Genomic DNA, 22,692 nt, shown 5'->3' on the forward strand with positions numbered 1-22,692 from the left:
AAATAAGTGAGCACTGTAACAAGCTAGGAGCAGTGTTCACAATTCCAAATAAGTAACTAAGTGAAAAGAGTTTTGCCAAAAATGGGCTGTACTTAAACAAGTTCAGATCTTTAGCAAAATATTTGCTAATATTAGTAAAATTACAATTATTGGGGGAACTAATATATAGTAAAGGGGATAACAAAATCTGGGTGGGGGAAAAAAGACCAAAATGTTACATGAAAAATAGTGTCCAGGAAACCACAAACATGAATGACCTTAAATGCATCTAAATGAAAATGGGGTGACCGTAACTGAAAAGACAAAGGAAAATTGACGAACTTAAAAAAAGAAAGAAAGAGGACAAACTTCATCTATATTTATGCTCTGCAAGACACCTTAGGTGTACTGCAGAGGGTACTTTAGATACTACTATCTTTTCCACCCTTCCCTTTTCCATTTGTGAGTGGTGTGCTGGAAAAATGTTTGTTGGTAAACTTCCATATTAGTTCAAATTTCTCTGATTTTCTCACTATGGTCATTTCACAAAGTGTATGCCTGACTTTTCCCTGAATGCACTCTCTCAGAATACAGTAAACCTCTCCGTGCTGCACAACACATCTCTTCTAGTGTCTGCCACTGGAGTTTGTCCAGCATTTCTTTCTGCACCAACTTAATGATCTAATGACAAAATGAGTTGCTCTTCACTGAATCTTTGTTATCTCTTCTATCAATCCAAGGTCACGGACTGATGATCAATACTTGTGAATCGGCTGAACAAGTGTTTTGTGGCTCAACAACATTTCCTTCAAATTCTGCTCTTGAATCTAAGCCTGGCATCTGTTTTTCCCCCTACAGTTTGTTTTATATGGTCATTCCACTTTACATCACTTCAATTGGTTACTCCTAGAAATTTTACAGTAGGTAATGTTTAGGATGGTTTATTGCCAATAGAATAATCGAACTGTCATGGATTTCTTTGGATATTTATACATAATATATTTATTTATATTCAGAGTCAACTGCCATGCCAGTATGACTCTTCAATCTTCTGCAGGTCTTTCTGCAATAGGCATCTTCTGGCATTGCTACCTTCTTATACACAAGCACATCATCAGCAAATAGCTCAAGGAACTTTCAATGTTATCCACAAGATCATTTAACTATACTGTAGACAGTAATAAAGCTATCCACTTCTTTGTGTACTCCTAAAATTGCTTTTACATCTGTCACCTTAGTTTGACTAAGGGTGATGAGCTCTAATAGCAAGAAAGTCCTGAATCAAGGAAGCCCTCAATCCAGTCACAAATCTGGTCTGATACTCTGTAAGCTCACATTTTGTTCACTAAACGGCAGCATGCAACTGTACAAAATTCCTTCTTTATATAAAGAAACATGGCATCAACCTGAGTGCCAATGTCTACAATATTCTGGATATTGCAGCGGAACAAAGGGAGCAGAGTTTCGCAAACCCTCTGTTTGCGGAAGTCATGCTGACTATTATAAAGATTTTTTGTCCTCTGAAAACATCATAATACGTGGGAATACAACATATACCATAATTCAACAAAATAATGAATTATGTACAACTGTACTAAACCCTTCCTGAAAATGGAAAGGACTTTAACTTTTTTCCAGTCGCTAGGACCCATCGCTGCTCCAGTGACCTATAATATACTGCTGCTAGAAGTGGAGCAAATTCTGTTGCATTACTGCTGTACAATCTCACACATAACAAGGCCAGATGGCCCACCACGATCGAGCTCTTTTAGTTGATATTTTTCCATTTTGGCACTCTTGTGAGGTTGGAAAGAAGGAACTGTACGGCGATCTACATGGCGAAACAGTTCTGGAAGAATGACTTCAATATTTCAGCTTTCTCTCCATCACCTTCCGTTTTGGTGCCAGTATGGTCACTGAATTGCTGAATGAATGTTTTCAATCCACTTACTGACTTTACATAACACAAGTTATTTGGCAAAATTTCACCCTCAAATTCACTGAATGCTTCTTGCATTGCTCTCTATGTAGTTATTTTTGGTTCATTCAGCTTTTATTTGTAAACTAAGCTTTGACTTTGCTTAAGTCTGTGATGAAGCTCTCCTTGATTTTGCAGCAACTTTCTAACATGCATTTTCCATGCCCTTAAAACCTTGCTCAGCACATAGTGATATAAAACAGCTAAGCACATACTGGTATAAAGCATATTGAACAACAATTTTGAATCTTATCCATTTGTGCATCACAGCTTCATCATCTGACCTGATTACTTGATGTTTACTACAGGTATTCATGTACTCTGCCATTTGTACCCTGTCACTCTTGTTAAGTAAAAATATTACCTTTCCCAACATGCTTTGTAAGACCCATCCTCATTGAGGCTATTGCAACCTTGTAAGCACTGATGCCCTACTACATGTTAACCGATTCAAAACACTGGGGTCTGTTTGTTGTTACGAGGTCTAAAACACTGCTCTTATGAAGCATTTCTCTAACTGCTTGAAGTAATTTGCATACAATACATTCAGAATAATCTCACACAAATCCCTGTCTCTGACACCAGGTTTAATCGCATGACTCTCCGATACAATAGATGGCAAATTGAAGTCTTGCCTTATAACAAAAACGTTAACAGGAAACTTACTTGCAACATTCTGCAGGTTTTCCCTGATGCACTCTGCTACTAAGGCTCCTGATATAGGCGGCCTATAAATGCATCTAATTACCATGTTTGAACCTCCTTTCATGCTTAACTTTATCTAAATTATTTCACAGTAGCTGATAGTACCCAAGTATTTATTTACTTCGCATTCGTGGAATTTATCTTTGACTTATAAAGCTTCTTTGTATGCTATTTTTGAAGAATTATGAGAGCGGACACAAACGAACAGTTTGTTTGCTTCACCGGCAAGAGAGAGAGCCACGTAGAACTGGCAACCAACTAACACTAAGGTCCATGTCCACAACACACCGTTTCTGGCCTTGTGCTTTGTTTATGGTCACGATAAAAACTCTCTTGCTTGTGCTACTACCCATCAAAATTTCTGCTTCCGTAGTGTTACGTTGGAGAGGAGTACCTACTGGCTGCTTATAAATAAAGTGCAGCTATTCATGGAGGTACAGTGTGAGCTGTAATTATCATATGGCAGTGAAACTTGGTAGACATCCTAATGCATTAATATAGAATCTATTTCCATTGGGAAAAATTACTTTCAATTTTGGCCATCAGGTGCAAATTTGGCACTATACAGCATCTCACTGACATCTCTAATGTTCATACTGAATGAAGTGTGTAAGTGGCATTTAAAAATAAAATCAACGTTGTGCCTTTCTCACTTGTTTGACCTTTTCTGCTCAGGTCTCCTTCCTAATCCATCACCTACAGAAACATTTATATATGCCTCTCCCGCATTCACAGAGCCAGATTTGCATCTGGTGGCCAAATATTTGAACTAATTTTTTTCCAGTGTAAATCAGTTCCTTATTAATGCATTAGAATGTCTACCAAGTTTCACTGCCATATAATAAGTGTACCCCACACTGGACCTCTGTGCGTAGTAGCACTTTAATTATAACCTCCCAGTATTAGCCTCTGTGAGTGAAGAACTCTGAGAAGTGAGATGATGCATGATGCTCTCAATCAGAGTTACATCATATCTCACTCTTGGAAAGATATACCAAAGAGCAAGTTAAAGCCTGGTGTTCTCAAGCCAGAACAAGTCTTTCCGCATGTCACTGGATTCTCGAGACCATATATTCATAGTGTTTTAGCTGTTCTGTTGCATTCAGAATGACTCTACTGTTTTCTAGGCATATTTATTTATACACAGAACCAAATCAAAATGTTATGAGTAGGCCCGCAAACCACAAAGAAAACTTAACAAATTTGTTAATCCTAGCAAAGAATGTAAATGAAACACATCAAAAGGAATAAACCAATGTCATTTTTAATACACAAAGCAAACCCAGTGACTCCGTATATCGCAGCCAAGCGAATTCGCACTTAGTTTCACAGTCATAAAGACAAGACTGCATAAACTTCTGAAAATACATCTGTCACTGAGTTGAAAAAACTAACAGCACCAAATATAGGTTCTTTGGTGTACTGCACTGTGAGCAGATTTTTTAGATAAAGACTGTAAATGATGATACTTTTTAATTCATGTTCTGATTTTCATGAAATAAAGTCGTGGGCCAAGCTATACTTAAGTTACCTGTGAAATCCCATTTTTTAGAGATTAGTGTGTTCGTGTGTTCAAACAGATAGACAGACATAGCAGTTTTGTTATAAGTCTACATTTGGAATCTGTAATAATGTCACTAAACACCATCAAACCTTTCACGGCAATAAATGGGCTGTGACCATGGGCATTTAACCTATTCTTGCAATACAAATTCATTGGTACTTAACCTATTCTTGCAATACATATTCCAATCTCAACTCAGGATTTTGCTACCATCATAACATTGTTACTAAGCAGCTCATATTATCTTTAATAAGCAGTACTAATATCACACTAGTATTTTCTCTTTATGATTTGCAATGACAAACATTGTCTGAGAGTAATGTGGATGATCTATCAAGCAATTCATCATCGGTGATCCTAAGGAGAGCTTCCTCTTAACAAAAAAAAAATAAAATAAATAAAAAAATTAAAAACAGCCCACATTAACAAATTTGTTAAGTTTTCTTTGCTGCTGCCATTGTGCTGTGCTCAACAGACCTATTTGTGTGTGTGTGGGGTGGGGGGGGGGGGGGGGGAGGATGCTCCACAACTCTCTGGTTGATAACAGGTGTCAAGAAATTCACACATGAATTATCACAAAATTGCCTGAGCCGCTGGTTGAGACACCCCCACTCAGCACAAAATCAGAGAATCAACTCTGGTATGATGCTGCAAACTATGAACCTTGTTTGCACCCCATATACAATGCTAGTCCAGCCAACCACTTGAAGGAACAAAGGATAGCCTCAGAACTCTAGCAGGAAGCATCATTCATGCAGGTATGAGCTATGATTTGCAGCTGGTAACATCCTGTGTGTTCAACAGACATCTTCACATCTCACTTGAGACGTCCTGTAAACATAAAAGGTGCACACTGGCTTCTTTTGCCAACTTGCCTGCTATTTCCCTGAGGAGCTTCATTACCCATTTAACACTGGAACTCCTGATAGTCAACATACACACTGCCCGTGCCTGTCTCGACATGGCTGGAAAACTGGCAACTTGCTCAACATAAAGTAATCCTCTGCTGGCTCAGCTATGTTATCAATGCAGGGCAGCACCTCATACCAGTTGTGAAGGCATAACGGGGCAGCTGTGTAGCCGGTTCCAGAGATACATGAACCTGTCACTCTGGCACTCACCCTTAAGTGAGGATAAACCATGAACTGGTCAGATGTGGTGCATCGGAAGACACAACAACACTGGGATTCCCAAAAGCACCGAAAGGCACTCCAATATCATTGTAGCTCAGAAAAGTGGCCTGAAGCCTATAACCCAGTGATAGTTGACCTGGTCCCTACCACCCACTGGTGGGCATTCCAGCTTGCATGGTGGGCAACAGACAAGAGGGATTTGAAAAACATTTACATCTGGTTGTCATAAAATTTTGACAAAGTATTTGGTAAGTAATTATTATTATATGCTTTAACTTGCTGTAAATCTGCTTTATAAATTTTATATAGTACAGTTACTTCCTCACTTTATAAATCACCATTACAGTGGAACTGTTGGGCAGTTAGAAAATTTTACTACAAACAGAGATACAGAAGTGGGCAAGTAGGTAAAAAAGGTTGACTACCCCAGCAATAAACCATAGCCAACACCACTTCTTAAGCCAAGTCTCCTTGTGTTCATACATAACGTGCAGTCACTATCCATCCCAAATTACTTTTCAGACATAAGAAATTTTAAAGTGATCTGCATAAATGAACACTGGCATATGAAATACTGCATGGTAACTTTAAATAAGCTAAGAAATTTCCTTGTTGCCTATTGCTTTTGTAGATGCAACAAAATCCATGGATTTACCTGCTTCTCATGAAAAGCCTCACCGAACTAGAAAGTTGGAAATAAATTTAATTTGCTAAACAACAAATCTGTATTTGAAATTTATTGTGTGGAATTATAAACAGACTGTATTACAATTATGTCCTTATATAGGACTCAAGGAAGGGAATTAAAAAGATTTTTACCTAAACCTCAACAGGCAATCACAAAAACTAAAAAAAGACAATAAAAAGAAATTTTGACAGCTGCCGATCTTAAAATGGATGCGACAAGCATAGTTCCTCAGAAAAGTAAGAACATGATATGCCAAGCATATTATATACCAGTTCTGTTGTGTGCTGCAGGAATCTGAGCCCTAAAATAAAGCGGGGACAAAAAAAAGTGTGATCAATTGAAATGAAGCTTTTGAGAAGTTGGATAGGTGTAATGAAAATGGGAAAGATGAGAAATGAGAGTGTTATGTAGGTGCGGAACCTCTACAAGAGAAAGAAGGAAGTAATGGTTCCAAAAGTGAGGACAGGAGCATCACTTTTATGTATCGGCAATACTAAACATTTCTCTTCCTGAAAGTTAGTACTTGCCAACACTCCTGTCTCATAAGTCATTAAATCAAACAATTTCATCTGTATAGAACGTGACAACAAAATTTTGACTCTGGTGCAATGACTGTCAGAACAGTTGCATTTTCATGCAATCCATTTACTCTTTTACATTTTCTCTCTTAACTTCAGTCAGTCGAATAGTTTTCTCAACTCTATTTTCCATTCCAGATGGTCCTAGCATGTAAAACTATGCCCTTTCTCTGTGATGGATTTCTATCATAACAGAGTACTAAGCAATTTTGGTGGTTTGTAGTACCCTGGCTATCTTACGACCTCTGCTTACAATAAGAGTGTTCCATTCAATCAGTGCGTGATAAATTTCAGATGTTCACATTCTATGGCTTTCTGTACATGTTCCTTAACAGAAAGCATTAGATGCATGAACTTTAACCTCCACCTTGTGAATAAATAGTGACTTGGCATACTGAATTTCTATTTGCAGTCTTTTTCACCGTTATGAATATCTATACTCTGCAAACCACCAGAGGTAGATGGCAGAGGATTAGTCCCATTGTACCAGTTGTTATGGTTTCTTCCCACTCTATTCTGTTCATTCCATTCAAGCACAGATTTAGGTCTTCCTGTGGCAATATGCATTTCCAAAAAAAGCTCATTATAAATTTAATAACAGAAAATGTAAAATGTTGCAGATGAACATGAGAAGCCATCTTGACACTATAACTCATCAAAAAAATGTCGTAACAGTTTACAAACCAAACAGCTACTTTGCATCACAATCTGAATGGATCTATTTCATGAAAATCTGTGACAATGGCTTCTTGCTGTCACACTTCACTGAAATATCATTTACATCAATTTACATTAATACCAGTACATTTTCCTTTGCAGCAGTCTTCCATCAAACATTATGTTCAAATATACCTAAAACAAAGATGATGTGACTTACCAAATGAAAGTGCTGGCAGGTCGACAGACACACAAACGAACACAAACATACACACAAAATTCAAGCTTTCGCAACAAATACCGTCCTTTTTTCCCCCTAAGGTAAGTCTTTCCGCTCCCGGGACTGGAATGACTCCTTACCCTCTCCCTTAAAACCCACATCCTTTCGTCTTTCCCTCTCCTTCCCTCTTTCCTGATGAGGCAACAGTTTGTTGCGAAAGCTTGAATTTTGTGTGTATGTTTGTGTTCGTTTGTGTGTCTGTCGACCTGCCAGCACTTTCATTTGGTAAGCCCCATCATCTTTGTTTTAGGTATATTTTTCCTACGTGGAATGTTTCCTTCTATTATAAACATTATGTTCACATAGATGAAGGCCCAAATACAATTTCCTTTCAAACAAGAGATGTCATTACAAGCACTTCATAAGAGGACACTATATCAGGTCTGGTTTGAGCACTTCATGGTATAACATTTGAAAAATGTTTAATCATTCATTAACAAAGTTTCAGAATAGATTGAGCATAAAGATCAAATCCTGGGATGAATCAGATGATTGGCAGCACATATAATCAGTTTCGGGGTAAAAATTTCAAACACTTTCTGAAAGCAATTCATGAAACTACTTAGAAAATCAATTCACAACACATTTCATTTCAATATGTCACCTAAGAAATATCTTATGCAGCACTCTTCGGCTCAGTACAAGAAGCATTAGTAAATATTTGTGAAGCCACAAAGGTGATTAAACATTTTAATATAAAAAAGTCTTTACGGCATTTTAGATTCTGTGACACCTTATCAGCTCTATTCAATTTTCTTTTCCATTACATTTACAGGTACAAAAATTTATGGACCAGAAGGTACTTAGGTATTCTTGCATACATGTGCAAACTTTAACACAATGAAGTGTAGTCTAGGCTACTGTGATTGTTGCCTCTACAAAACTTTTGTACCAACAAAAGAAACAGATACTAGATCGTGCCAGTTAGGATACACTATTACATTGCCCCAAATCCCATAAATGGTCTAATCAAACTTTAAACCAAGGCATAAGCTACTATTAATTTACACTTGCAAATGTCGACCTATTTTGTGAACTTGGACTATGATACCATGGTTTTTCAGTTTCTGTTGGGCATCCTAGTGATGCCACTGGAGACAGCTCTGTATTTTCAATTCAAACACATGTGCATTAAAGTGAAGCCTGGAATTATCAAAGTATTTATAGAAAGTAGTAGTAAAGATTTTCCCGCATGCCAGAAAGAAAGACAATAAAGAAAATTAAAATAAAAGCTTACCGTGGCAAGTTTGTTACATAGAGATTCGTATCTTTAATATCATAACCAGATGGTCGTGCAAACGAAACTTTCAATCTTTTATTCTGCACCTGGAATCCATTTAGTGTTGCGATGGCACGAATAGCATCCTCAGGTTTTTGGTAATTCACAAAACCAAAACCATAGCTGTATCCAGTCTGCAACACAAACATCCATTACATAAAATAAAAATATATTATCATACATAAAATCCTCATCATGTTATTACAATTAGAAAAGAATATGAACAAACTAGACTGTTCATACAAGCCATTTCTCTATTCTCTATGAGATAAACCAATCACTTTTTCCTTGTGCCACAATTGAATGAAACAAGGTCTGCAGAGTAGCATCTGCTAATGAAATAGTCTCCTTTGCCACATTTTTCAGAAGCAGGAAAGTACGAGTGGGTAAATATGTTAACTAACGTATTTCTATTTTACTATGAAGTGGAAATCATTACTCAAAATTTAGCATAATTTACCTATTTTAAGTATGATATTTACTCGATTATAAGATGATGCTTCTTCCCAAATTCGTCATTGGTAAAATACAGTCATCTTATACTCATAGATTAAACTACTGCTGCTTAGGTCAACATTTATCTATTGTTTAATACATTAATTCAGGAGTTATCTTTCATTTAAATATGAAGCTTTGGCTGGTCAGGTCATGTGCAGATTTATTCTGAAGAATTCAGAAGAGTGGGCCTGGGCATGCAATAGTCCGTTCAAACAGGCTCAAGATTTTCCGATATACCAAAGCACTCCATACGGTATCAACCTTGCCTGAACAATCATGTGACATTTGAGTTGCATGGCATACTGCAAGGGAGCCTATGGACTAGTCACTACAATACTCTATCGTGCTGCTTAAAATCTGACAATTCTGTGAAAGACAGGAGGAAATAGCATTACATTCTGTCATATTACAAACTACTGTTCTATTTGAACATGTTTGCAGTTCTTCTATACTTATGGATACGGAATGCAAACTTTTGTGCTGCTTTTTAAGTACAGCTTACATTCAAAGTCAAGAATGTAGTCCTTAAAAAAACATTAATTGATTCTGAACCCAAGTCAATATTTAATTTGGTTGTGCAAGAGTTTAACAATTTACCAAATGGTTTGCACATGAGAAATTCGGATCTTGTTCACATATTAGAATTATTATGTAGTATTCTGCCTAGTGGCAGGTGCGTGTCTTTGTATGGAGAATTTCTGACAATAATGTTTTCTGTCTACAGCTTGTGCCTTCAGTCTGCAGTATACTTCCATATTTAATGTCATCCAGATGTTCAAATCTTCTTCCTTGGACTATAGTTGTTCTGATCTTCCTTTTGATGACATTGTGTGTGAGCCCATCATGCCTAAGTATGCATCTGATCCAGATGACTTTCCTCTACAGCAGTGGTTGCTAGCCTTTCTGACAACAGCATTACCCCTGAGTGCAATATGATATTAGCTATTTATCCCCATCCACACTGTCGCCAACATTAGCACCTACATAAATTTTAGAGTGAAAAAAAAACTTTCGTTGATCACTCATTTTAAAATCACGAAAGATAAGCAACGTTTAGTTTTTGCAAAACACCTGTGGTTTTATTAAACCATGAACTATTGAGTCAATGAGACTATTGATACTGTGCATTTCCAACAACATTTTTTAATAGAATGATGACGCATTTGTCAAGCACAACGTGAGTGCTACCTGCAACTCCTCCTCAGAAAAGAAAGCTAATTGTCAAGGGCTGGACACTCAATACAAAACATGCTTCCTCTGTACTACTATTCTCACTAGTGACAATTGCTCACTCAACCCCATTTGAAATCAACCGAGTCAAAATATGTGCACTAAACTTAGCCCCTGTTTGTTTGTCACTTGATTGCTGGCCTCGTTACTTCTAAACTGGCAGAAATTTAAAGACTTCAGGCTGCCAGTACTTCATGTCAGACCACTGTCACTAAATAATAATAATAATAATAATAATAATAATACAGTATAAGCCCTGCAACAGGTACTGGTCATTACGAAGGGAATAATGAAGCAATTTCCAGTTTATCCTGGCAACTACCTACAATCCTGCAACAGGTATTTTCATGAGATATTTAAGCAAAAGTGGAGTACAGGTCGCCGTCACAGGTGCATGGTACTATGTACAGAATGCATGTGTAGTGGTAGGGCAATGTGAGGAAGAAGAAGAAGAAGAAGATGATGATGATGATGATGATAATGATGATGATCATGATACATTCATTTCACAAGTTGTAACCTCCATCATATTGTGTCACGCATTAATACTAGTATCTGAAGAAAATGTAATTGTTGATAACTTATGTAATCAGTATTATAGCCTTGCATGAAAAAGAGATTAAATTATTTTTGAAAATCCATTACCATAAAACTCCTTTGTTTTTATCATTCAGAAAATTACATTTTACCCATAAGGGGGTAATTACCCCAGGCTGTGAACCACTGCTCTAAAGAACTGTATTCAGAATAATTTTCTTCTCTCCTCCTCTTCTCAGTACATAGTAATGTGTCACCAGATCTGTTCACGTGATCTTCTCTATTCTTCCCCGGCACCACATTTCTAAACTTTCCAGGTTATTTTTTCTTCATTCTTCTCATGGTACATGTCTCTGCTCTGTACAGGCCAATGTTCCACCAGTTTCTTCCTTAATTCCAAGCCCAAGTTGCCGGTCAGCAGAGTCCTATTCTTGTTTCATCGGGACTTGGCCATAGCAATTCTTGCTCAAATTTCATTTGTGTAGTGGGCATTCTTTGTCAGCAAGCTTTCCAAGTACTTGCACTGTATCACATTCTCCAGTCAGCAGTTATCTTCCTCGAAGGTTCCTCCTGTTTTGATATCCACCTTCGATTTCTCAATGTTGAATTCCATGCCATATTTCGTTTCAGTTCCCACCAACCATCATGTGTTACAGCTGTCATTGATTTTTGGTGACCACTGTTAGGTCACCTGCATACTTGATGGTGCTGATGAGTCGTCGTCCTATCCTGAAGTTTCCACATCCTTTCAAAGCTTCTCTCACCAACCATTCTCCATACAGTTTGAAGAGACTCAGTGACAGACAACATCCTTGTCTGACTCCTCTTCCTATTTCCACAGTGTTTATTTCTCCGCAATTTAGTTGCATCTTTACCCTTTGTCCCAAGTACAAATTGAAAATACCACATAAAAACATTATCAGCTTTCAATCAACTTTAGAGCAAGATGGCGACATTCAGGAGAAACAAGAATGAGCACATATTGAGAATTAATTGTTTAACAATGAAATAAATCATATTAAACTAACTGTAATTGTTATCATGAGACTTAAGAACAGTGGCAAGACCTTTTGTGGAAATACACTCCAATTAAAATTACTTTGAGATTGATGTTTCAACAAGTCGAGTGGTAGGGGTCAGCCACTAGCCAACCATAGTTCCTTCTCGAGCAACACACATTCACTGTGTTGCTAGCTTTGTGGGTACCCACTGCCATTGCAATCTGCCATCTGCAAAGTACTCTTAATTGAAATATAGCACCGACAGACATCACTAGATTGTGGGGTGAGCGAAAGTTTGAGAACAGAACTGAATCATAACTGCAATCTTTTATTTACATATTAGTTACTGTTACTGCAAATGAAACACACACCAGAACACATTTCAGTCCATGTTTCACAGTTACTCAAGTACAGCATTACAGAGAGGTTTCAAGGAGAACAGTCATGCCAGCTTGGCTGAGAACTAGGGTGAATGTGGGGAGGGAGTGGTGATCAGGCAACAGGCTTCATCATAGTGTCAACCATGGGAATTTTTGTCGTATACTTCGACTTTTTATGAACAGCTACAATGTTTACACTGTTGTTTGCTGGAATCCATTTGTAGTTGGAATGAACTGACTTTAAAATAGGACAAATACTCAAGAATACTATACATTTCTGCACGAGACAGTAGAAGTCTAGACAGGTGCCAGTGTCTACTTAGGTGATGCGTGCATGTTGTTGATTCTCACCATAAGGCATGATGAGAGCAAAAGAAGTGTGTCAACTACTGGTTCCACGCAGCCCATAAGAGAGCAAAGGGCAGACTATATCCTTGGAAGCAAGACACAATTCGACACTCTCAGCTCAGTATAGAAGAGAAATTTGCTATGTTGTCACAAAAAAGAGCTGTGTTCTCAGATCCCACTGTAACCACAACCTCACCTATTGCAACATATTTGGATGAAACAACCAAATATTTGGTTCGATGAAGATTTAAATTTCACTGTGTGCTACTTCTAAGATGAGAATGATTGGTTATTACTGTTGTTATTATTAAAAATAGTGATAGCATAGACAACAGGCCTTGTAAGCAAAAGATGTAGTGAGGATAAAAATTGATGTAAATCATTTCTTTTTGTTTATTTTACTTCCCTGTCTTACGAAAATGTAAACAAGCAGTAAATAGCATAAATTTAGAATTGGAAAAGTTATATAAGAGTCGAGGGACATGAAAGGGAAGCAGGGGTTGGGAAGGGAGTGAGACAGGGTTGTAGCCTCTCCCCGATGTTATTCAATCTGTATATTGAGCAAGCAGTGGAGGAAACGAAAGAAAAATTCAGAGTAGGAATTAAAGTCCATGGGGAAGGAATAAAAACTTTGAGGTTCGCCGATGACATTGTAATTCTGTCAGAGACAGCAAAGGACTTGGAAGAGCAGTTGAACAGAATGGATAGTGTCTTGAAGGGAGGATATAAGATGAACATCAACAAAAGCAAAACAAGGATAATGGAATGTAGTCGAATTAAGTTGGGTGATGCTGAGGAAATTAGATTAGGAAATGAGACACTTAAAGTAGTAAAGGAGTTTTGCTATTTGGGGAGCAAAATAACTGATGATGGTCGAAGTACAGAGGATATAAAATGTAGACTGGCAATGGCAAGGAAAGCGTTTCTGAGGAAGAGAAATTTGTTAACATCGAGTATTGATTTAAGTGTCAGGAAGTCGTTTCTGAAAATATTTGTATGGAGTGTAGCCATGTATGGAAGTGAAACATGGACAATAAATAGTTTAGACAAGAAGAGAATAGAAGTTTTCGAAATGTGGTGCTACAGAAGAATGCTGAAGATTAGATGGATAGATCACATAACTAATGAGGAGGTATTGAATAGAATTGGGGAGAAGAGAAGTTTGTGGCACAACTTGACTAGAAGAAGGGATCAGTTGGTAGGACATGTTCTGAGGCATCAAGGGATCACCAATTTAGTATTGGAGGGCAGCATGGAGGGTAAAAATCGTAGAGGGAGACCAAGAGATGAATACACCAAGAACATTCAGAAGGATGTAGGTTGCAGCAGCTACTGGGAGATGAAGAAGCTCGCACAGGATAGAGTAGCATGGAGAGCTGCATCAAACCAGTCTCTCAGGACTGAAGACTACAACAACAACAACAAATGTTATATATTCCTGACAGTGTCCACCTGTGGAAGAGCTGCAATGTATGATAACTGCAGAAAACTTCACAAGCTGAAACCACTCAAAGGCATTTTATTGGATGGCCGGATTCGAGAGAGCTGTGCTCTCATCATTAGGTCTTGTAGTCTAAAATGTTTTACAAAATGTTATCCATCACTGTTGCAAATCGATTCACACTAAATCAGTGGTTCCCAACTTGTGGTTAATTACCCCCTGAGAGGTAAAATGAAATTTTCTGAGGGGTGAAAACCAAATGATTCTATTTTGTTTCAGTCATAAAACTAAATTATTTTCTAAAGATCATTACTATTACCACAGTTCTGTAAGACTAATACTGATGATATAAGTTATCAATAATTACTTTTCCTCAATTAGTAGCATTAATGTAGTGGAGGTTACACATTCCTCACATAGTCAAGCCACTACACGCATAGGTTGTGCTTTGTGCCATACATTGCTGGTGATAAAAGTGAGGCATATACGTAAGAAATGCTAAATATCTGAAGAAAATGTCTTCTCCAAGTTGTAGATAAGCCTGAGTTATACTAGCTACTTTAAGATCCTAGAAAATCACAGCAAACCATTTAATTGGCTCAGTTTTGGCCTTACTTCTGTTTTTGTGCAATTCAACTACAGTAAAACTTTCAAGTGTCATTATAGGCGATTACTGATGCAATCTCTTATTCTTAGTGTTGAAGAAGCCAAAAGTGCATTTGCTCTTGCACGATCAGTTTCTGTTCTGGATGCACTAAGTTGGACTGGCTTGGCAGTAAAGGAAATAAAACCCGAAACTGTCACCAAGTGCTTCAACAAAGTGGGGTTTGAGGGCCAAGAACAAGATACTTCAATGGCCATTGAAGATCAAGAAAATGCAGCAGCATTTGCTGAATTAATGAAAATGCAGAACATTTCATATAATGCAGATGATTACATAAAAAGTGATGACTTTCTGTCAACTCACTCCGCTTCCACTTCAGCAACAGATTTAATAGGAATCCGCAACACAGAGGATGATGAAGAAGAAACAAAGGAGGAAGAAGAGGAGCAAAATGATGCCCCTAGAAAAATTAATATGCCTGAAGAAGCCATAGCATACATAAACAATGTTATGCAATTTGCAGCACACACAAATTCTCCCAGCTTGTGGGAACTACTGTATCATGCAAAAAATTGCCTAGAAAAAAACAATTTTGAACAGGAAATCAAAACACGTTTCCCCTTTTCATATGTGGCAAAAAAAAGTGAAATGTAAAGTAAATAAACATAGGAATAACATGTATGTACATACAACAATAAACGAATTTAAAGTTCAAGTAAAAATATAGAAATGCTGTGTTATTTATCAATTAGTATAATGGTCCAGTGTTCTGTTTTCCAGTGTACAGTAAATGAACTCTAATGTGCTGGAGTGAAGGTACGTAAATACAGTATATGCATAATTAAAAATTTTACTGTACTTTTGTGCATGATACCTGACAGATTTTAAGTATCCCAGTAGTTTAGCGTAATCCGGAAACTTGTCAAATTTGGAAAACTATTTTAGTCCCAGGCAATTCTGATTTTAGCAAGTTTTACTGTATTTGTTTTGTGAACCTAGTTGGTGCCATTCTTTTACTGTGCCCATAAAATTTAAGTCATTGTTTTCTAATGTCACTGTGTATGTCTGTGTATTCTTCTATTTCCTTATTATTTCTCAGCCTATAAGTTTCACCATCAGTAATTTTGGGGCCTAATACTGTCCTAACAATCTTTCTTTCTCTTGGATTTATTCAATAGCCCTCTCTCTATTTAAAATTAAAGTTTATGCTCCACAAAGATATTTAAGTTTTATTACAGTGCCTATGTTTACTAAATTTAGAAAGTGATTTTTTATTATAAAAATTTGTGTTGAACTGAATGCAGCTGCCATCTTTTGACAGCGAACTTCATTTGCAGCTTTTCCAGACTGTTTTCTTGTGTGATTCTCCCAAGTACTTAAATTGTGTAACCCTTTTCATTTTTTGTGTTAAAAAACTTCAGTGCTTGTTTGTTGCATGTCATGTATGCCGTTTTTTTCCAAATGATATTTGTAGTCCTAGTTTTTCTGCAACTTCTTTAAGAATTTCAATTTGTTTTTGAGCTGTGGTAATATCCCTACTTAAAATTTCCAGATCAACTTCCAAGGTGAGACAATCTACTCAATATTACTTCTACCTCACTTGATTGATTGACATGACTTTTGCTGTCACCATTCTGTAATTACCTTTTCCAAAACACAGTTAAACAGTAATGGAGAGAGTCTATCTCCCTATCTAACACCAGTCTTTGATATCAAATGAGAAATTTCTCTCATGAATTTAACTTTAGAACTAGTGTCAGTTATCATTTCCTTAATCGTGCTAGAGTTTTACTGTCTAGCCCTTGTTCCTCTAAAATTTGGAAAAGAGATTCACAATCAACTGAGTCATAGTCCTTTTAAAAACTCCACAAATGTACATACAATATTGTTACTAAAAATCCTTTGGTGCCAGTTTTAAATTAAGAATTTGTTGCGAACAAGATTTGTTTGGTCTAAAGCCTGCTCGGTATTCACCAATTTTACGTTCTAACTGTTCTCGGGCTCAATCAAATAAACGTTGAGAAAGAATTGTGTATGTGACCGGGAGAAGAGAGATTTCTTTGTAATTATTAACATTGGTTCTAGTTCCTTTTTTTATGCACTGGATGAATTAGGGCCGTTTTACAGTCCTTAGGTATTTTCTCAGTTTGCCAGGTATGTGCTATTAGCTGAGCAATCTCTTTTATAGTGTTCAGGCCAGCTGATTTTAGTAGTTCTGCAATTATACCATCTTCTCCGGATGCTTTATTGTTTTTAAGTCTTAATTTGTTTAGTTATTTTGGTTTTGTCAAGTTCTTTAGTGCCAGGGTTGGTGTTATTAGTTTGCTGTAGTTGGAAACTATTCTCCAGTTCTGCACAGCTGAATAGTTTTTCAAAATAATTAGCAATTTTCCTGATTTTAAGAGCCAAACTGTCATTTTCATTTTTGAAGCAAAGACTTTGATGTTGGTAACCGGTTAGCTTTGTTTTGAATATTTTATAAAAGTTTCTTACATTGTTATTTTGGAAGACTTTTTTGATTTCTAAAATTATTATTACTATTAGTGTCTGTGGTTAGACACAAAGCATTAACAGCCTGAAGTCTTCCAATTTCTGCCAGTTCAGATGTAAGGAATGCAGCAATGAACTGGTTTACGAACCGTAAGTATAGTGTGCATATTTTAACTTGATTAATTTTAAATGGGGTGCAGTGTGCAAATCAGTCAAGTACCACAATGGAGAGGATTAAAGCAGATGAAGTATGTTTTGTAACAAGTGTCTACCTCCATTTTGGGTAGTTAGCTTCCTTATCTGTGGAGGAGTTGTGGGTAGTACTTGCAATGCACCACAAATCCCATTTCCATTTCCATAACATGCCTTATACAATCAAAGATTGTGACATAAGTGACTTTTCAGTTTTACACTATATATAATAATACTAAAAACAGACAATAAACTAATAATACTTATGGTGTAACATCTTTAAAGAGGTATTTTAATTACAATTATAGTGCATTGTTGCCATTCAAGAAATCTTCTACACTATAGTAACATTTATCTTTCAGACATTTTTCCAGGTCTCTTTTGGTACCTTTTACATTTGGGCCATCCATACCTTTACATATTTTATTTACAAATTTCATACCCATATAGTACGGGGTTTTTTCATATGATTTTAATCGGTGGGTGGGTAACATGTAGCTCTTTCTACATCTAGTATCATATTGATGCAAGAAGCAGTTACCCTCAAAAAATTGTGGGTTTCTTTTCGTGAAAGTGAGAGTTTCATAGATTTTTATATGCTTGGAATGCTCATTAGATCTAGTTTTACAACTAAAGGTTTATAATGTTGCTTTGGTTTTGCTCCCACCATTGCTCAGATGATTCCCTTTTTAAGTCTAAAAGCTGTAAGTAAATTTGTTTTTCAGACCACCAGAAAATTATACGATACCTAATGACTGAAACAAAATATGCATTATATATAGTTTTTCTTACAGCTAAATCACTAATACTATACAAGATATTTATAATATACACAAGGCTATTCAGTTTACCCAGTATGTTGTCCACATGGTGCTTCCATAACAGGTTTTTATTGACTAATACGCCAAGGAATTTGACACAGTCTGCAGTCTCTAATTCTTTTGTCCACATACCTTATTTCACTTACAGACTGTGCAGATTGTTTTGTGGTGAAATGAACACTTTATGATTTTGTAAAATTTAATGTCAAGTTATTGTTTTTGATCCATGCCTCCACTTCCCCAAGTGTTTGTTCAATATGAGGAATTAGGCCTACCTCATTTTTGCAACAGACTACAGCTGTTGAGTCATCTGCATAGAGGATAGTATCAGACTGGACCTGGCATGGCATATCATTAATACAATACAGAAAAAGTAGTGGCCCTAATATTGAACTTTGTGCGACACCTAATTCAGTGTGCTTCCAGCCAGAGAGAAATTTCTTGCCATTGATGTTAATAAGTACTCTTTGTTTTCTGTTTACCAAATATGATGACATCCAGCTAAGGGATTTGCCTTGAAAACCATAGTGTGCCAATTTTTGGAGAAGCAGGTCATGATTAACTGTGTCAAAGGTTTTGGACAGGTCACAAAAGATGCCTGACACACACATTCTACCATCAAGACATCTGCTGACTTTTGTGACTAATTCATTTATTGCATGGACTGTGCTGCGGCCTTTTCTGAAACCATATTGATTGCATAATATAATGCTGTTAGATGAATTGTGATTTTCGATCTGATCACATGCTGCTCTTTCAAATATTTCTGAGAAAATTGGTAACAGTGAGATTGGCCTATAGTTGCCCAATTCATCTTGTTTGCCTTTTTTATGTACTGGCTGAACTTCTGCATATTTTAATCGATCTGGAAAACATCCCACATCAAAAGATTGGTTGATTATGAAAGAGAGTGGATATGCAATACTGTGACGGACTATTTTTATTATTTCAGTGGAAACCTCATCCCACCCCACAGATTTTGAATTTTAGAGGGACATTATGATTTTGATGACATCTGCGATGAAAACACGAGAAAACTTAAAACATGGCCAATTACTGTCTGTCGTATTGGGCTTTGTTTTTGGTGGTGAACAGTCAGTAAATTTGTTACAGTTTATGAAAAGGTCATTGACTGATTCACAAATGGCACTGGGTTCTGTAACAGCTCTACCATTTATCACTATTTTAGAAGGGCATTTTCTCTCTGCCTCACTGCCAACTTCGCTTCTTATAACAAACTAAACAGCTTTTGATTTGTTTTTTGCATTTGAAATGAAGTTATTATTCGCAGTACATTTTGTTAGTTTAACTAGTTTGTCAAATTTTTTTTGTATGTGCTTACATACTTAAGAAATTCAGGGCTTCGATTTACTTTTGCCTCCATATGCAGTTTCCTCTTAGTAGCACCAGACACTCTAATTCCTTTTGTTACCCATGATCTACTTTTATGGGACCTGGTCCTCACTGTTACAAAAGGGGAAGCATTCATTGAATATACCCAAGAATTCAGCTAAAAAGTTATTGTAATTGTCACTTGTGGAAGTGTGTTTGCTGGCTGTCCACTTGGTTTGGCTTTCATCATTCATCCAAACACACACACACACACACACACACACACACACACACACACACACACACACACACTCACACACACACACACACACACACACACACATTAAATATCATTCATCTATCATCATTTTAAAAATAAAAGTGTTCCAAAAAAAATGTTTCATCCTAAAGTTTATTTAGGTGCTAAAGTTGATAATAATGTGGGGGAGGGGAAGTGCAGGGTACTAGCTGATATCTGATTGCATTCAGAAGTAATGGTCTAAAAAAGGTTGGGAACCATTCCACTAAATCTTTGGCAGTAGCCATTAGAGGTGCCAAGCTTGCCAACAGCTTACACATCCACGACCACATCACTGCTTTTCAGACACTATTTAGCTCAGCAATGCCACATGTCCAGAAGCAGGCCACACATCAGAAAATGCTAATAGAAAAGGCAGTTTGTGATCTTAGGGCCAAGGACTGTATGTTGCATCATTGTCAAAACTGCCCTGGTGATGATGCAGTTAAACATTACTTAGAAGAAATATTCCAGGACAGGGATGCAGAGGAATCAAATAATTCAAACAGTGGGTTCACAGCGACTGTGAAACAGTAGAAAATAATGTCTGAAAAGTGGAGAAATTTATTGAAAAACTCTCAAGCAGGATTTGGAAGCTGACAGGTCATCATTTCACTGTAAAACATCAAATGGAATACTTGAAGTCATTGAAGACTGACTTGAAAGCAACAGGATAGTTCTGATGGACGTTGCCGAAAACTACTCATTTGCAGCCCAGGATGCTGCCAAGGACTTTCATTAGGATAATTCACACGCAACAGTACATCCAATTGTTGCCTATTATGTCGATAACATGGGCTCCTTGCAAGATTTAACTGCTGCATAATTTTCAATGAAGTGCAACACAATACAGTGTCAATACGCATTTTTCGAATGTTTGGTGAATTGAACAAACGTTAGAAGCCATGGGAAATTTCCCTATGATGGAGTTGGTGGCATGACTAAACAGTTGATGCACAGGCAAGCCTCCTAAGACCTTCACCTGACAAATATTGACACCAAAGGATCTCTTTGATTTTTGTAATCAAAATATACATAGAATTAAATGTATTTTTTGTCACAAAAGCTGAAACTGAAGAAAGCAGGAAGTTTCATGAACAAACATGGCAAGAAAGCTGCACAATATCTGGTATTAGATAGCATCACCAATTTGTACCAGTTGACTCAAACGCAATTTGTGTCCGCCAAGTTCCCAATGACACGATATATTTTGTTGCTGGAAATTTCTGACAACACTATTGCATATTTGAAATTGCCTGAGCTGTCCCCTGGTTGATACATTGCCTGTATTTATGAAAACAACTGATGCATTGGAAATGTTGTTGAAGTTTCAGTTGAAGAAAACTGATGCGCTGATAAAATTTATGCATCCATCATCAGGTCCTGCTCATTCATTTTATTGGCCACAAAGGCAAGTGATATGTTGGATTCTGGAGCAACACCTGATTTGCATGGTCCCTGCACCTTCAGTTACATCATCTTGCCTATAATATCATTTTCCAGAAACTGTGCTGAAGGAAGTGGCTTGTAAATGTAACAGAATGTGGAGACAGATTACTATCAATTAAAATCAAACTGTGAACATCAGTTTCAGAACCATATAAGACATCTAGTTTAGGCTTGAGAACCTATGATAAGATGCTCCATCATTGGCATGCTCAATCATTAGCTTGACAACCAGGCAGACACCCATTGGAGGCTTCGGAACCTCAGCTAAGAAACCAAATTACAGGCTTGGGAGTCTAGACTAAGAAACCCACCCTTGTATTCCACAGCTGCTGTGCGTGACCCTACGGGGAGTGGAGTTGCCAGTTCAGGTTCTTGAACTGGTAGTGACAGAGTCACCATGGACCAGTGCAACAGAATACTGATAATTTCTGAATAAAAAAGGCATTAAAAGAAGTTTGGGAAAAAAAGGAAAATAGAATTTGAATATTAAAATAAAAATCCTTATTTTGACCCTTTTCTTAGGGAACTGTATGCCAATGTTAGTCAGTCAAATCCACTTTTCTAGGATGTTCAAAACATGCTCTTTCTCATGAGAGTGGTTTTAAAATGTTACTAAACAAGACTTTTGTGTGCAACGTGGGACTGAAAATACCCTAATTTAATGTTTTTGCAAAAATTGTCAACTTAACACAAAATTTGTAAAGTCACAGAAAGAGTTCGCAACTTAAATAAATTTCAAAAGAACAATTTGTAGACGTACTATGCATCACATATGGCATCTATTACTTAATTATTTGTGGAGCTATATAAAACTTTGAACTTTTAATCTTTTCAGAGTGTTAATTTTTTAGGCCAACTATAATATAATTATCTACTTATGGTGCATACAGAAATAACTATTGCCATTAAACACAGTGGAAAAATTGTAAAAGCTAGCTAAGTTTCATGTTTTAAAACAAATACTAAGAGAGGTATTAGGTCTCAAAGTTGGTGAAATCTTACAAAGTAATGAAAAGGTAAGCTGCTACTCACCATATAGCGGAGAGGCCGAGTCGCAGATCGGCACGACAAAAGGACTGTCACAATATAAGCTTTAGGCTGCTAAGGCTTTTGTTGAAAACAGATACCTCCCTACACACACACACACACACACACACACACACACACACACACACACACAAATGCAACTCACACATTATTATCATTTATTTTCGACAAAGGCCTTGTTGG

The 22,692-nt window shown here is 36.9% G+C and overlaps 1 protein-coding gene across 3 annotated transcripts in view; it reads right to left on the minus strand.

The window, feature by feature from the left end:
* The window catches only part of LOC126100734 (protein sex-lethal-like), a 92,012-nt gene that overhangs the window by 58,061 nt on the left and 11,259 nt on the right, over positions 1-22,692 (minus strand). For all 3 annotated transcript variants that reach the window (XM_049911354.1, XM_049911356.1, XM_049911355.1), the window contains exon 3: positions 8,800-8,975. In XM_049911354.1, coding sequence (XP_049767311.1) covers positions 8,800-8,975 — 176 coding nt within the window. The remainder of the gene's footprint in view (positions 1-8,799; positions 8,976-22,692) is intronic.

The sequence above is a fragment of the Schistocerca cancellata genome, chromosome 9 (assembly GCF_023864275.1).
Source record: "Schistocerca cancellata isolate TAMUIC-IGC-003103 chromosome 9, iqSchCanc2.1, whole genome shotgun sequence".
Classification (NCBI taxonomy): domain Eukaryota; kingdom Metazoa; phylum Arthropoda; class Insecta; order Orthoptera; family Acrididae; genus Schistocerca; species Schistocerca cancellata.